Below are 17,134 nucleotides of genomic sequence, written 5' to 3'. Positions count from 1 at the left end.
GTTAAATAACAAGTTACAACAATGGAATAATGCATTTTATTCAGACTTTAATAAAAACGTCTTGTTCTTAGTTCATCAACATCACAAACATGCAGAGCAACAGCGGCAACAGAAGAATGGACTCTCCTCGGTAAAGGCACTGCGCGAGGGGAGTGTTCCACACACTGCCGACAATAACTACATCCTTTTCTCATGAAAAGAAGAAAAGAAGGGCAACATAGTAAAAACTGAAGGGGAGGGGGGAAATGGTGCATATGGAGGGTGTGTGAGTATTCAAGTCCAGGAACCAGACGAAATGCAGAGAATCTGGATTGACTCATCCGCAAACATATCAGCTTCACAACAGAAATCTTAAACCACATCAAACGCAATCAAGTGGTAGTCAGATACTATTCTCTCTCTGGACACTCACATACTGATTTACAGCAAAAAAACAAAAAAATACAAAAACTACAAAAATAGAAGGATCCACTATCATTTTACATTTATCTAGATCTCTTTTGGTATCCAAAAAATGAGTTGTTAATTTCAAGCCTTTGTACAAGTTTACATCACTAAGTTGTGTCTCCTTCCCTATACACATTATTGACAGTTCATCGTTGTGTACCACAGTTCATCATCGTTGTGTGCCACTCTCAGACAATCAGTCATGACTATCATGAGTTATTGAACTTGAATTGATCGATAAAAGGAGTATGTAGAATTCTGTGATAACAGAAGAATTGGGTTTTGTTTTACATACCAATGAGTGTCCCTTTAAACAGGGTCAAAGGTCATGAGGAGAGTCCTAACCAGGAGGGTTCAGCAAGATGTAGTTTGACACACACACACACACACACACACACACACACACACACACACACACACACACACACACACACAGTACAAAAATGCTATACAAAAAAATAACATACTATGTAATCAACAAAAACCCTTGAGCAACATTCATCACAACACACACACTTATTATGAGGAATGCTTTATCCAAGCTTGTGCCATTTTCACCTTGAGAAAACAAAGCTCAAAAACAGGTAAATGAGGATTATTCTGACAGTCCATCATCTCCATCTTATCCAAGTCCCAAGTTCTTATCGGCCTCTACCGATCTTTCTTAGTAGCATTTGGGCCAGGGGGATTGTGGGTCAGAGACACTCATTAGCTGACGATTAGCTGTCGCAGGTATGATTGCGTGAGGCTGCGGAGCTCCTCCAGGGCGTAGTCTTCAGGCATGGGCAAGCGTCCGATGTGGGGGGCCAGCTGGGACAGGGGGATGTGGACGGGCTCGGCCCCTCCCTCGCCACCCTGCTGCAGACTCAACACCACACGCAGGATGTTAGCCACACGCTTGGCCATCTCTGGGGGGACAGGAGGGCAGGGTTAGACAGGATACACACACTAGTACACACACGCGCACACCTCTGATTGGTGCAGACCGCAACATCCACTCACCTGACTGGGCGAGGCGATCCTTTGCGGTGGAGCATGGGAGGAGCTCTATCCTGCTGCAGAGTGATGTCACGTCAGTGTATAAGCGCTCCAACTCGTAACCGGCACTGTCCATCTAAGGGCGTGGACACACACACGCACACGCACACACGTGTGAGCAACCCAACATTGTCCTTCAGTACACACACACACAAACTAAATGTGTCCCAGCTCATAGCATTGTCCATCTGTACTGTATTATTATATATTACTGTGAGACAGATAATCTAGAAATTACTTATACAGCAAATTGGCTGGCAGATTCAAATTGAGTCGAGAATGAACAACCACACATATCGAGCTGGCGGTTAAATGATTATCCTGTGGGTTTCAAGGTGAGTTAAGGTTAATGAATTGGGGTTATTGCAGAGCCAATTTCCTCCCATTCCTCTTGGGCAACGTGACACGGTGGCTGGCAGCCACATTTTAATTCAACTCGCATATAGGTGGACCCACTGTAGCAGGCCGACCTACAGTAACTGTTGTATAGTTTTGTTGTGAAAGACTTGGAAGTAGTCCTGCAATCTCTCCCACAGTCACAGAACAGTACCTGTTGTATGGTGTGTAGGGTCTGGATGACTCTGATGTAGTCCAGGTAGACTCTTCCCGCCGTGTCCCAGTCCTGGATCACAGCACTGCGCTCAGGCACAGCCAAGCCCTCCAGGAACTCCAATAGGTATGCATGGTTATCATTAATGATGCAGTCTGGAGGAGAAAGAGAGCGAGAGAGAGAGACAGAGAGAGAGAGAGAAAGAGAAAGAGAAAGAGAGAGAGAGAGAGCAGTATTAAGAGTGTGTGGTTGTGAGAAAAACGTATTTAACACAACAATCATGTTACTTTTGTACTTTGTAACTCTCTGTTGACTACACAACGGCTCCTCTTGCAAGATCTAAATACACTCTGAAATGATGAATAAAGCCTCAGCCTCCTACGTAATGATTTAATCCAACAGTGGTTATCATGAATAAACCTTACTATATCCAGTGTGCGTTAGGGATGGACGGTTTTTCGGTTAAACCGAAAACCGGGGTTTATAAAAATAGAAACGGTTTTTTATCAAAACCGTCTGAAACCGTTTTTTTTTTTTTTTTTTTTTTTTATATGTTGTTCAAAGAATAAAACTGGAACATGTCACATGTTTGTCGTGTGTGAAAATAACAATGATACAGTCTGAATCTGCCGCGCAATGAGTGAGAGGTTTGGTCAGTTGTGAAGAATAACTGAGGATTAATATCTAATTGGGATTATATTTAAGGGTAACGAATCACTCTATGGGAAAGATAGTTGCCTTCAGTTATTGGTAGATAGGAAAGGTTTTTTACAATTAGTCGCTTACATTTAATAAGATAATTTTCGCTGCTCTCTGTAAAGCGCATTGGGTCACTTTTGTGAGAAATGCGCTATAGAAATAAAATGTGATTTGATTTGATATCAATCAAACTTTATTTATGTTCTATAGCACAAATCATGCATTGAATGTAACTCCAAGTGCAGTATTTACTAAACCACAATATAATAAAACAAGAACTATACGGATCAGGAGTGTTTGTGCACAGCACCACTGTGTGTGAAGGCGCTACTGAAAGTGATGACAGAACGCATGTCTCAGAAGATACGCGGTCACTTAGTGACGCAAAGGTAGTTCTGTATTTATCTCTATCTGTATTAGTACATTTATTTTGAAAGCTCTATTTTGACAGCTCTACCATGGGCACTTTTATTTTGATGGGGCATTCTTTGTTGATTGACTTACGACAGTTCAGGACGAGTCAGTCTCGCGGCATGTGGTTTTTATGAAAAGCTTTAAGTATGTTCACTGCATAATTTTAAGTCTAATATTTCAGTGATTATTGAGCAGTATTCAAATATTTCAATACATTGAGCAGCAGCTGAAACTTTGTCTAAGAACCAAGATATTGAGAAAGCAGTTCATTCAATGAAGACGCTGTTCCAAGAGATGATCTTCCGTGCAGGCGTGCACCCTGGATCAGCGGAGCTGGTGTGTTAAGTGTTCATGTGTTTTCATGTATGGTGTAGCTTACAAAAGTCTGCCTTTCCACTTATATTTGTGAAACTAAGTAGCCTAAATGTGTTGCGACTGTGCTTACGGTGTTTTAATGGTGTTCGACATGAGTGTATTGTAGCAGTAGGGCTCAATTATTTGAAATTGTCGCTCTCTTTTTTTTCTTTTTTTTCTTTTTCTTTTTTTCGTTTTTCGGTCGTTTTTCGGTTAACCGGAAAACCGCGGTTTTAGTCTTTGACGGTTTTTCGGTTTCAATAATTGGAAACTGTCCATCCCTAGTGTGCGTCACATGCTGTGCTATGACAGTGGCTCCAGTGACCTGCATGTGTGTGCGTGTGTGCGTGTGTGTGTGTGTGTGTGTGTGTGCATACACACCAGAGGCTAGGTGCTGGATGACCAGCTTGTGGCAGCGGTTCCAGTGGCCGGCCCTGTAGAGGTGCAGGGCCTCCCTGTGTGGGTCTGCGTCTCTGCGGGCCCGCGTGGCCTTGGCCTGGTGGAGCCACTGCTCCGGGATCAGCAGTCTGTCCACCAGGAAACGCTCCTTCTGCGCAGACTCCTCGGTCTCCAGCAGGGGGCAGTGAAGCTGGATCATCTCTTTCACCGCACGCTCACGCAGCCTGAGGGAAGAGGAGGGACATGGACGTTAAAGGCAGGGAGGATCTCTTGAGTAAAGCGTCTCAACGGTTTCAAGAGGCTTCCTTTCATCTCGCCGTTATTATATCAGGGTTACTACAAGTTTCAACAAGTCAAATGTAAGACCTTTTTAAGACCTCTGAATAGAATTTTAGACCAATTTGTGACACCATGTGATAGCTTTTTGTCATCCTCGAGGTGATGAAATTAGGGATTTCACTGCCATACAGACAAAAAATTAAGCAAATTGGATTTTTTTTTTAAATTAATTTCCGTGTAAATAGATGTGGTCGGACAGATTTCCTTGTAGGATATCGTTTTTAAGACCTAGCACCTCATTTTTAGACCGAATAACTGAAATGTGTGGCCTTCTTAGGCCTTATGGAGCGGATTGCTGGATTTTAGACTTTGCGCAGGAACCCTGTTATATAACTTTTCATTCTAACACTTGCGAAAAGAGAAAAGGAGAAACCATAAGGTGTGTGTATAGGAGTGTGTGTGCTACATACATGTGTATAGTGTGTATAATGACACTTTAAATAACGTGAAAAAAATACTATTGTGCAATATGACAACCCTAGTTGACTATCTGTGCAGTATAGTACAGTGGATTGTGTACATAGCCTTCATTTATGTAAACCAGCTCCTTCCCTTCTTGTGATTTTTTTTTTCTAAAAGTTTTTTTTTTTTTTCCCTTTCCTAACACCAGGGGAGCCACCCCTCCTAAATTTCGTTGTTTGGTACCTGTACTGTAGCAATGACAAATAAAGTCCATTCATTCATTCATACGTGTGGTCTGGTATGTGCAGCAGCACGAAGACGGCCATGTCCCAGAGGCCGGCGCTCTCCAGCTGTGCGGCGTAGCTGGTGTGTATGAGGCCCTGGCGGGCGGGGCTCAGGTGGGTGTAGTGCAGAGCCTGCAGGACGCTCCACAGGTGCCAGCTCAGACGGTAGTCCAGCCTCTCCCACGTCACCGTCAGGGGGTCCAGCAGCTGCTGTAGGCTGTAATGTCTGGGGGGGGGGGGGGGGGGGGGGGAGGTAACATGGTCACTTAGTCCATGTCACCAGGACCAAGCTCCGGACCTGGGGTGATGGGGCCTTTTCAGCCGCAGCGCCGTCCCTCTGGAATGCCCTCCCCAGCCACATCAGACAGGCCAACACCCTCCCAACATTTAAACAGGCCCTTAAAACCCACCTCTTCAAGCTTGCCATCACCAGTTAACCCTCTCCCCCTGCCCTTCCCATGTGTCCCCAGCACTACCTAGCCGCTATACTTTCTATTATTTATATTTTTTGGTTTCTTTTTATTATTACTACTCGATCTTTTCAGTTTCTAAAGCGACTTTGAGTGTCTAGAAAAGCGCTATATAAGTCTAATGTACCGGTATTATTTTTTATTATTATTAGTCAGGCATTTAGCACCCACAATCATTGACGGTGTTGATGTGTGTCTGAAAAATGTGCCATGTGTCTGGAAACATACAGGAAGTAGGTAGAGCGACAGTTTGGCGCCAGATGATAACCGTGGGTGACATAGACGGTGTAGGTAGACTAGTACCTGTCACTGTAGAGTTTGAGCAGGTGAAAGCAGATGTCGTAGAGTGGCCGTTTAGACTCCTCCTCTTCCTCCTCCATGTCGAGCTGTTCTGATTGGTCAACATAGGGAGGCAGTGGGGCGCAGGCGTACTTCTGACCCTCAGCAGTCCCCTGGGAGAGAGAGAAAGAGAGAGGTGGAGAGAAGGTCAAGTCAAGCTACTGCCCAATCTGACATCAGCCCCATAACAAATCAGGACCCTTCAAAAAGACTTGTGTGAAATATGAGCCATCCTTGAAGATGACCCCCAAAGGTCACTATGGAACGTGAACCCTGGTTGGTATGTGGACACGTCTCTCACCTGGAAGGCAGCCTCGTACTTGGCAAGAGAGTCAGCGACGGAGGCGGTGGGAGGCAGCATGTACCACAGGTGGACCGCTACACACCGCTTCCAGTCCAGCTCTGAACACACGTTCACCACACTGTCTGTCGACTGCCACACCTGCACACATGAAACAGGCAGTAGGTACAAAACATTGGAACACAAAACGTTTGCCTGGTCCACAACATCTAACACAGAATATATTGAGCATTACAAACGGAACAATTACACTCAAGTACTAGGGCTGCACGATTTGGGGAAAAAATCGAATTGCGATTATTTGGACAGATATCGCGATTGCGATTAATTTGCGATTATTATTTTTTTAAATAGCAAAAAAAAAACAAAAAAAAACAAAAGGAAGTTTTTGTAAAGTGTGGCCATATCTCCGGCTAGGAAGGTCGTATCAACGTGCAGTTTGTTTGTACGTCTTCAGGGGACTTAGAGGCTCCCTCCTCTAGCACCCCCACAGCCCGAGCTACGAGTGAAAGAACTAAACTTACATTGGGTTGCTTTAAAGTTGGGTTGCTTTAAAATCAAGCTTCAGATTAAAACATGTGATGGAGCATTACTAACCTGACTCAGGTAGTTTGTTTCACACAACCATCTAGGAAAGCTTAATTGGAAGCTGTTTGGAAAAGGGCAGGTACTTTCAAAAAATACTTGGCAGGTGATTGGATGAATCTATCTATCACCTATTTTCATTGACGTTCACGTTCATTGTTGACGTTCATTTTTGACGTTCATTGACGTTGACGTTCATTGACGTTGAATCCGACGCGCTGTATGACGTATCCGATACGGGTAGTGGTGGTCTAGTGAGTTGGACTTGTGATCGGAAGGTTGTGTGAGTTCAAATCCCGCCTGAAACCACACCACTACTAGTGTGCCCTTGGGTAAGGCACTTAGCCCTCAGTTACTCCAGGGGGAATGTCCCTGTAATTCGTAATTGTAAATCGCTTTGGATTAAAAGCGTCTGCTAAATAGTAAAAAAAAAAAAAAAAACGCAGGCAAATCGCAGGCTTTGCGATTAGCTAATCGCATCACTTCAAATCGCGATTTCGATTTAAAATCGATTAATCGTGCAGCCCTATCAAGTACCAGGGTTCTCCCCAAGTGGCGCCGGATTACATTATCAAAACTGACTCTAAAAATACTTTAAAAAGTTGAATTAACTGAGGAAAAGAAGAACACTTTTACTTTCACTATCAAAAATAATACCATTGGCGATCAAGCATAGTTACTCTATCATGACTAAATTATCAGTTTAATTTGCTCAGAAATGTTTACATAGTGGCCAGGTTGACGAGGTGCCCCTCTTACATTCTTTGAGGAGAAGCCAGAGTATTATAGTCAACACACACACACACACACATACGTACAGGTTTTCCAGCGAGCAGGGCAAAGATGCGTAGTTTCTCTTCCTGTATGAAGGAGTCTGTCTGCATCCTGTTCCAGTCTGCCAGCTGCAGCGCCAGCAGGTCCCGACTGTACTGAGAGCCCACGGCCTGGGCCAGCAGCAGGGACAGACGGTGGTCTCCTACACACACACACACACACACACACACACACACACACACACACACCACACACACACACACACACAGTACATCAGCCTCCTTTCTCTCAGTTCTCCACCACCACTCATCTTCCCCTGATCTCTCACTCTTACTATCCCCCATCACTATCACAGCCACAAACTGTTGACTGTGTGACTTTATTGATTCGATCGACTCCTCCTCACCACTCTTCTGAGCCAGCCTGCAGGCGTCACTGATGCGGTGTCCTGTCAGGTAGCTGAAGATGGCCTCCACGTGCCCGCCCGCCTTCTGCGACAGACCCACTTCCTGCTCTATCCTCTGGGTGGCGCTGTTGGACAGCCAGGTGGAGAAGGTCCTCCTCCTCTCCAGCTGCTGCTGGTACTGGCTCAGCTCAGCCTCCTCAGGGTCCGGCTCCGTCTGTGCCGAGCCCAGGCGACCCCACAGGGCCTCACACAGGGTCCACACCTGCGCCCAGTGACTCAGGACAGCTACAAAGGGACAGAGTTGAAGTTGAAACAAGAGTTACACCTGTGTCCACTACGACAGATGTGGAAGGGAGAAACGGTATGTGTATGTAATCAGAATTATTTTATTTGGCCAAGTAAATACAGAACATTTACTTGGTGAGGTTGGTGCATAGGACAAACAACAATATAGAATAAATATAATAAATGATGTAGGCTGTGTGAGGTTAACACTGTATTTTGTGCGTTCTATGCATTTGTCTGTGTGTAATATCTCTCTCTCTCTCTCTCTCTTACCGTCCTCTGCCCCAGCCTCCTGGTTGAGGTCTGTGATCCACTCTGCGTACTCGTGCAGGGCCGCCACCCCGCTCAGGGGCTGGATGAAGGGGCAGGCAGCCTCCTCTGTACTGATACTGCTGTGCTTCAGGCCAATCTCTAGGGGGCGCTGGTACACCGCCTGGCTCTCCTCACTGTCCCGTGGCTCCAGCCCCACAACCTGCTCGATCGCCACCTTGAAGGGGCTGTCTGACATCCTGAGAGAGGGGAAGGAGGGAGAACAATGGGAAGAGGTGAGGGAGAGGAGAGATAAGAGAACTCTCAACATGTAACCGTGCTTTCTGATGCACTCAGCATCTTGTGCACAGTGGGTGTGTGTGTGTGTGTTCTTATGTGCATCTTATGTGCTTACTGTTTGCTCTTGGCAGGTTTGGGAAGGAATCCAAACCCTGCAGCTCCTCCGTCTCCCTGGGGGTCCTGGTCCTTGGCTCCAGCCCCACTGAGCCTGTCTCCACAGTGGGCCAGAGTCCAGCCCGGACCCCAGCCCACACGGAACGACCGGCCGTGGAACAGCGCAGCGTCCATCAGCAGATGGCCCTGGAATGACAGACGTGATCCATTCAGAACCACAAGGTATATCTATATAGCTATATAGCTAAATATATATATATATATATATCTTCTTATATCATAAATGATGGAGAATAAAGGACACATTGTGGTCATCAAAAAAAAAAAAAAAAAGGCATACACCCATACATAACAAAAACAGTATTCATTAAAATGACAGATGATGGCGCGTAAGTGTCGTAGCACACTGAGGTGCATGCCATATCATCCCAAGGTCCCTGGTTTCGATTCCAGTCATCAACATATCCTGCATGTCATCTGCCCCCGCTCTCACCCATCCTTCCTGTCAACCTCTACTGTCTCTATCCATATATCCATAAAGCAGAAATGACCTAAAAACATATATTTGAGAAAAAAAAGGGAAAAAAAGAAAGAAAGAAAAGATACCAACCTTGCCCAGCGTCACAGAGCTCTCCGAGGGCACAGGCCCCCCCAGGCGACGCGCCCCCACAGTCCTGATGGTGGCCTCCGGCACTGGGGTAGGGAGTAGGAAGGAGGGCCCCAGCGAGGGCCATGGGGAGAGCCGCGAGGGCTCAGGCACCGCCGTGGACGACCGAGACACAGACAGCCTCTGTGGAAGGCCCCCTCCGAAGGGAACGTCAGGGAACTGGGAGAGCAAGCCTGAGCTGAAACGAGTCTGGAGGAGCCCGCCGACTGAGGAGGGAGAGGAGGACCAGGTCAGTTACTAAACTCAGAGTTCCCACACCTTCTGAAACATCAAATTCAAGCACCTTTCAAGGACTTTCAAGACTCAATTCCCTCAAATTCAAGGACCCAACACAGCATTGTTTGAGACAGATCTTGATGAGAATTCATATACCGGTAATGGAACTATCCGCTCACAGACAACAATTAAAAAGAAAGGCTTGAATGTGTGAACACTACATGGTCCCTTGCCTTCTCTACCACAGCACAGCAAAACAATATTGTGAAATATGTGTTAAGTTAAGCAATACAGACTTATTTACTAGTTGACAAGCTAAGTATTTTTTATATATATTGATTTATTTTTTGAGAGAGAGAGGGGAATTCAAGCACTTTCAATGACCCATGTCTATTTTCAAAAACTTTTAAGACCTTGACTTTTTCTCAAATTCACAAACTTTCAAGGATTTCAAGAACCCTGCAAATATGTAAATGTTCTAGTTCACAGGACACGAGAGGTGCCATTATGCACGCTGAGTGGTCCTCTGTGGCTCAGTTGGCGCTAACAATGCCTGGGTCTTGGGTTTCGATTCCCAATGGGACCATATAAACTGAAAAATGCATACACTCACTGCAATGTAAGTCGCTTTGGAAAAAAACGTCAGATAAATGACATTATTATTACCGTATTTTCCGCCCTATAAGGCGCACTTAAAAGTTCCAAAAAAAAAAAAAAAACGACAGTGCGCCTTATAACCCGGTGCGCCTTATATATGGATCGAAATGTAAAAATTACATGACCAATATTTTTTTTTTAATAATAATACAATGTTTCAGTACGACTGGTAAACTGCAAAGCCGCACCGCTTGCAGCATTACGGTAATCTGTAAACACCGGTGCTTACTCACAGTGAAGAAGACGACAAAATGGCTCCTGTCAAGAGACACGCGTACGACGCAGAGTTTAAGCTCAAGGCTGTCAGTCACGCAGTAGAAAATGGTAATAGAGCAGCAGCGAGGGAATTCAATATTAATGAATCAATGGTAAGGAAGTGGAGGAAGCAAGAAGATGACCTGCGCCAAGTAAAGAAAACTAAGCAAAGTTTCCGAGGGAGCAAAGCGAGATGGCCACAGTTAGAGGACCAACTCGAACAGTGGGTTCTTGAACAGAGAGCAGCAAGTAGAAGCGTCTCTACAGTCACAGTTCGAATGAAGGCAACAGCGCTAGCACGAGACATGAACATCGAGGATTTTCGAGGGGGTCCTTCTTGGTGCTTTCGATTTATGAAAAGACGTAAACTGTCCATCCGCGCAAGAACTAGCGTCTCGCAGCAACTGCCAGACGATTATAAAGAAAAGCTGGTCACTTTCCGCGCATACTGCGAAAAGAAGATAACTGAAAAGAAGATCCTGCCAGAGCATATCACCAACATGGACGAGGTTGATATTGTTTTGTTTGCATTGCATTTAGAAATGCTATTACTGTAACGCCAAATCAAATTCCTATATGTGTATGCTTAATGTGTATGCATAAATGGCAATAAACGTTATCTCATCTCATCTCATCTCTCATCAGGTTCCACTCACCTTTGATATTCCTGTGAACCGCACTGTGGAGAAAACGGGAACCAGTACGGTGTCCATACGCACCACAGGGAATGAGAAGTCATCCTTTACTGTAGTTCTCGCCTGCCAGGCTAGTGGCCAGAAACTTCCACCCATGGTTATTTTCAAGAGGAAGACCTTGCCAAAAGAAAACTTTCCAGCCGGCGTCGTCATCAAAGTTAACCCGAAGGGATGGATGGATGAGGAAATGATGCGCGGGTGGCTGAGAGAAATTTACGTCAAGAGACCGGGTGGCTTTTTCCACACAGCTCCGTCTCTATTGATCTACGACTCCATGCGGGCCCATATCACCGATGCTGTCAAAAAACAAGTGAAGCAAACTAATTCGGAGCTTGCCGTCATTCCGGGTGGATTAACTAAAGAACTCCAGCCGCTAGATATTGGTGTAAACAGGGCGTTCAAATCTAGACTGCGAGCTGCGTGGGAGCAGTGGATGACAGAAGGTAACGATGAATTAAGAATCAGTATATGTAATATGTATTTTCATGTACCTACTTCTGCAAATCTTCTAATAAAGTTTTCAATCAATCCAAAAAGGCGAACACACGTTCACCAAGACGGGGAGACAGCGCCGGGCGACTTATGCCACTATCTGCCAATGGATCGTGGATGCCTGGGCTGATATATCAGTCTCAACTGTGGTCCGAGCTTTCACGAAGGCAGGAATAACTGCCACTGAACTGCCAGGCAACAGGTATAGTGTACATAGCCTTTATTTATGTAAACCAGCTCCTTTCCCTTCTTGTTTTTTTTTCTTTCCTAGCACCAGGGGAGCCCCGCCTCCCAAATTTCGTTGTTTGGTACCTGTACTATAGCAATGACAATAAAGACCATTCATTCATTCATTCATTCATTCAACAGCAGCGACACTGACTCAGATAATGACGAGAGGGAGCAGGGCATATTGGATCCCGTACTCGCCCAACTGTTCAATTCGGACACTGAAGAAGAAGAATTCAAGGGATTCGTGGAAGACGAATGAACTGAAAAAGTGAGCTTTACGTGTTATACATAACTGAACAATGTTGAGTTATGCACTAACGTTTGATTTAGTGGTATCAGACTGTTTCTTTCACTACGTGTTTACTGACATAAAGTTTGAATGTTTGACTGAATTGAATTAATGAACATCTCATCCCTCTGTCTCCATGTCATTGTAGAACACCCATGCCTTTGGAAGAAACGTTCCCCTCCACGTTTGGGAGAAGAGTGAACTTGTTATTGTTAATATTGTTAATATGTTATTGTTAATATTGTTATGTACATATGTGTAGCGAGAGGTGACGCATTTACAATAAATAGCTTTTTATTATTTTGCGCCCTGGTCATGGAATAACCTCCAGAACACACTACAGTTTATTAACCTCGTCTCCCTGTGAGAGTTCAAAGCTCTGATTGGAAATTGTGTGACAGAAATGTGCAATTGCTACTCTTAAAATGTTTTCATGTTTTAATATGTAGTCTGCTCTTATCTCTTGTCTGTTATTTAGTATGTTTTGTTTTATTATTATTGTTTTATTGTTTTATAATATTGATGTGGATTACTGGTTGGTGTGCTTTCTTTGGCCAGGTCTCCCTCGAAAAAGAGATTTTGATCTCAAAGAACCTCCCGGTTAAATAACGGTTAAATAAAAAAAATTATACCTCCAGTATGTCTCTGTGTTATTGTTAATATTGTTAATATTGTTAATATGCACATTAACGTTTGAACAACGTTTAAGAACGCTTAATAAAGTGTGACTTTATTTGACTGTTGTGTTAACATTCCCTTTAGCACAGCTCCATCTAGTGGATGCATAACGCAACCCCAGTCAAAAAAAAAACCCGACAGTGCGCCTTATAAGCCGGTGCGCCTTATAAGCCGGTGCGCCTTGTATATGAAAAAATTTCTAAAATAGGCCATTCATTGAAGGTGCGCCTTATACCCCGGTGCGCCTTATAGGGCGGAAAATACGGTATATCAGATACAGGTAACTGCAGCAGACAAATCTGCATTCAGTTGGACTGTATTGCTACATGGATGTTTTAGACACTGTAAGAGTGTACGATTGATTGATTGATTGAGTGTGCGTGTGCGTGTGTGTCTCTTACTGGAGGGTCTGCCCTGCGAGCCTTGAAGGAGGATACGAGGGGAGGATATATCTCCAGAGCTCTTCATCCCTCCCTGCTCTTGGAACATGTCACCATCATCATCCTCTGCAAACAGAGATGCCTTCATGATCTGAGGAGCATGGGAAACATATACAGGTGAGCACAACAGAACATACGTGTATGAAGAACCAGGTATGAGCGCAATATGAAAGCATGCACAGTATGAGGGAATACGTATGGACGCATGCAATGCGTGAGGGCTGTAATGTAGTGTGCAGTAGGTGTAGAGTAGTGCTCACTACCTAGATGAGGGCTATAACGTAGTGTGCACTACCTGTAGAGTGTGAGGGTTGATCCCCATTGAGGAGGCGATCTGACTAGATGCCGAGACAGGGTCGTGTTCTGGGGTCACCCCCCCCAGCCGACCCCCCGCGTCCTCGCCCAGCAGGCCACTCTCCCCTTCCTCCTCCCCCAGCACGCTCTCAGCGGGTGCATCCTGGGTAATATCTGCCATGTCACTGTCTACTTCTGACACACGACTCAGGAGCTCCAGCACTGTGGACTGAACACACACAGCAGGGAAATACACACACAGATGCACAATTATACATACCGCACCGCACAGACACAAACAGTTCTAGGTCAGTGAATGATTCTGGTGATGTTCTATGAGCAGAGGGTACAGGTGTTAAGCAGGGAGACAACCACATGGTAGAGATCACTATTAATAAAGTCTTGGCTACATACACAAGCCTGACAGACCAGTAGGAGGTGTCATCTTAAATCAGTTTATTTCTTAGCATAAAAATACACACACATAGGCAAATTATACATACATAAGACAAGAGATATGACTGAAATCAAAGCATGACTTGAATGGCATAAGTGGAAATATTGTGATTGTCTAAAACCTTTGACCTTCTAAGCCCTAGCCCTTAGTATGTGTTGTATATTTGAGCAAAGTTACTTCATCTAAATCACACATCACTCATGATCTTTGCAATCTCAGTGATTGAAGATGGGATAAAACATCATGTATTTTCCTATGTAAGAGAAATACACAAAGCAGGAATAAAAACTATTCTGAGAGCTCAGACTTTTTTTCAGAATGTGTAACAGCTCTGTATAGGTCAGGGGTTATCTAAAAGGCTTCATAAATCTTATCATACATCCCCAAAGCCAGAGTAAAGAATATCATCCATCAACTGTTGGCCTTATAATAAAATGTACACACACAAAAGTTCTTTACAGATGTCAAAATACAAACACTTGGCCAAGCTGACATTTCATATAAATCTTACAATCAAACTTTACACTTTGGCTTCCATTATATCATCTGACCACACCCTCAGCACCCTCCAGCACTTTAAAATAGTTCAAATACCCACTGATCCAGGTATGGCTGTGAGTGCGAGAGAAAGGTGCTATTTCTAAATCATAAATGATGTTGCTCAATTGTCTATTGTCTTAATTTTTAATTCATTCATTCTTTTTTTTCTGTTGCTGCAATGTCGAGGAACTGAAGCCTAAGAATGTTACTCTCTTAAACTAGTATAATGGGATGTAAAAATAAACTTGATTATGATTGTGAAGAGACATGCCTCTCGGACATGGATTCATGACATTTCTATGTGCAACGTTCAACACGTTGACCATCCAGAACATGACCCAACATCCACTACTACATGTCCCAGAGATAAGAAGTTATTTTTAGTTTCATATAATACTTACACTTTACTTTAAAATGTACACTTTGGCTTCCGTTATATCATCTGACCACAACCCTCACTTAAAATGAATTCAAATCCCCACTGATCCAAGTATGGCTGTGAGTGAGAGAGAAAAGGTGCTAATTCTAAATAATAAATTGTGAGGGGCAGATATTAACCACCTCCTGATGTTAGATACACCATCATCATCCAGGCAGAGATGTCATCCCTACTAACCTGGAAAATATAGCTATCAATTTCAATGAGGATACCAAAACATGTAGGACAAAAGTCAGAAATATCTTGCACACCTCCACTCGTCTATAAATATAAAAGATGAATGAATGAATGAATGGTCTTTATTGTCCCATCTGATCGTCAGCTACACACTAAAGGCTTTCCAGGTGATGTAGAGAGCAGTGGCTCTATGCAGGGGTCAGTGTGGTGTTGGTTCGGCGCGCGCTGCTCCGTCTACCTGAGCCAGTGGCGCCACCTTCTGGTGAGACGGAGGAAGCTGCTGCAGCCCTGGAGGAAGTGTCGTGGCGGTCTTCAGCTTCTTGGGGTCCACTTTGAGAGGGACGTCCTCGTCCTCGTCCGAGTCCTGCAGGCCGTACTTGGAGAAGTGGGCCACCTGCAGGGGAAGGTTGGAAGGGTTGCGTGTTAAAAAGGTTTTAAAGGTTAAAACGTTTTGTGTGTTAAAAGGTTAAGGGCTGTGTGTTAAAATATTATTTTATTTTATTTTTATTTTTTTGCCATTTAGCAGACGCTTTTATCCAAAGCGACTTACAATTACGAATTACAGGGACATTCCCCCTGGAGTAACTGAGGGCTAAGTGCCTTACCCAAGGGCACACTAGTAGTGGTGTGGCTTCAGGCGGGATTTGAACTCACAACCTTCCGATCCCAAGTCCAACTCACTATCCACTAGACCACCACTACCCCTTTTAAAGGTTAAAAGGTTTTGTGTGTTAAAAGGTTACGGGTTGTGTGTTAAAAGGTTTTAAAGGTTAAAAGGTTTTGTGTGTTAAAAGGTTACGGGTTGTGTGTTAAAAGAGGTACGAGACTGAAGGAACATAATGCTTTTGAGTGATCCAAGTTACACAATGCGAGGGCGGTATTGTGAGGGGGTCTACGCAGAATAAACGGCGCTGTACGGGAAAGTTGCGTGGGTTTCTGGGCCAGCTTACTTCGAACACCCAGGAGCCGGTTTCTGGGCGGTACTCCAGGAAGCGGGCGCCCTGTTTGCGTGAGGCGTTCTCCAGCCGGCCCTCGTAGTTCATCTCAGCCAATCGCTCGGGGCTCTTGATCTGAGTGCAGGTGGTCTTGTCGTTAGGCCACACCCCGTCCAGAGTCACCTCCGCTCGCCTGGGAGGGAGAAGGAAGGGAGGGCCAGAGCAGAGGTGGGAATGAGGAGAGGGGGGAAAGAGGGATGAACAAGAAAGAATAAGATTAAGATGATTGATTTAAGATTGCAAACTGAAATAATAAAAATTAAAATGAACTTTCCATTGTCCGTTTTACCCCCCCCCATTGGGCGGTTCATGTCCCTCAGGATCTGTCACTCACCTGTTGAGCCCCTCCCCCTCTGGAGGCTTGTTCTTGTCGTCAGGGTACACGATGACCTCTTTACGTCTGAAGTGAACGATCGCGTCCAGGTTCGCTCCCGTCACGTTCACCTCGCCGGGGAAGAACACTGAGCCGTAACCTTCAAGCCAATCAGAAAACCCAGCAGTGAGCCATCGACCAATCAAAGTACCAAACGGTCAGCTACTGATACATATATATATACACACCGATATGCAGACTACTGCAAATACTGTACAAATGCAAGACAAGTCCCGGTTATGAGGGAGAACAGAGAGCTGTTTACCTTTCCTGCCAACAGTGAAGTTCTCCACCACACACTCTCCGTTCTCATCCACCATCTTGGCCAGCTCTTCCATGGGAGGGATGGTGTAGTACCCCACACGCCCTAGAACAATACCTGAGAGAGGGACAGGGGGAATAGATTAGATTAAACGTCGTCACTGCAGAGTACAAATACTAGACAACGAACAGGAACATGATAAAAAAAACATGACAGTAACACTTGTAT

The 17,134-nt window shown here is 44.7% G+C and overlaps 1 protein-coding gene across 1 annotated transcript in view; it reads right to left on the bottom strand.

Moving 5' to 3' along the window:
- Positions 1-46: 46 nt before the first annotated feature.
- Positions 47-17,134, bottom strand: part of nup98 (nucleoporin 98 and 96 precursor) — a 29,852-nt gene continuing 12,764 nt past the window's right edge. Inside the window, exons 19-36 of the mRNA XM_080550117.1 lie at positions 16,910-17,023; positions 16,606-16,744; positions 16,227-16,404; positions 15,515-15,670; positions 13,665-13,892; positions 13,331-13,460; positions 9,360-9,622; positions 8,751-8,935; positions 8,360-8,595; positions 7,802-8,086; positions 7,440-7,597; positions 6,037-6,177; positions 5,700-5,848; positions 4,931-5,152; positions 3,884-4,125; positions 2,036-2,190; positions 1,450-1,561; positions 47-1,355 (exon numbers count right to left, since the gene is read on the bottom strand). Of these exons, the coding sequence (XP_080406243.1) occupies positions 1,156-1,355; positions 1,450-1,561; positions 2,036-2,190; positions 3,884-4,125; positions 4,931-5,152; positions 5,700-5,848; positions 6,037-6,177; positions 7,440-7,597; positions 7,802-8,086; positions 8,360-8,595; positions 8,751-8,935; positions 9,360-9,622; positions 13,331-13,460; positions 13,665-13,892; positions 15,515-15,670; positions 16,227-16,404; positions 16,606-16,744; positions 16,910-17,023 (3,293 nt within the window). The 3' untranslated portion in view covers positions 47-1,155. The remainder of the gene's footprint in view (positions 1,356-1,449; positions 1,562-2,035; positions 2,191-3,883; positions 4,126-4,930; positions 5,153-5,699; positions 5,849-6,036; positions 6,178-7,439; positions 7,598-7,801; positions 8,087-8,359; positions 8,596-8,750; positions 8,936-9,359; positions 9,623-13,330; positions 13,461-13,664; positions 13,893-15,514; positions 15,671-16,226; positions 16,405-16,605; positions 16,745-16,909; positions 17,024-17,134) is intronic.

Source organism: Nansenia antarctica (assembly GCF_963989245.1).
Source record: "Nansenia antarctica genome assembly, chromosome: 20".
Lineage (NCBI taxonomy): Eukaryota > Metazoa > Chordata > Actinopteri > Argentiniformes > Microstomatidae > Nansenia > Nansenia antarctica.
This window is presented reverse-complemented; position numbering and strand designations above follow the sequence as displayed.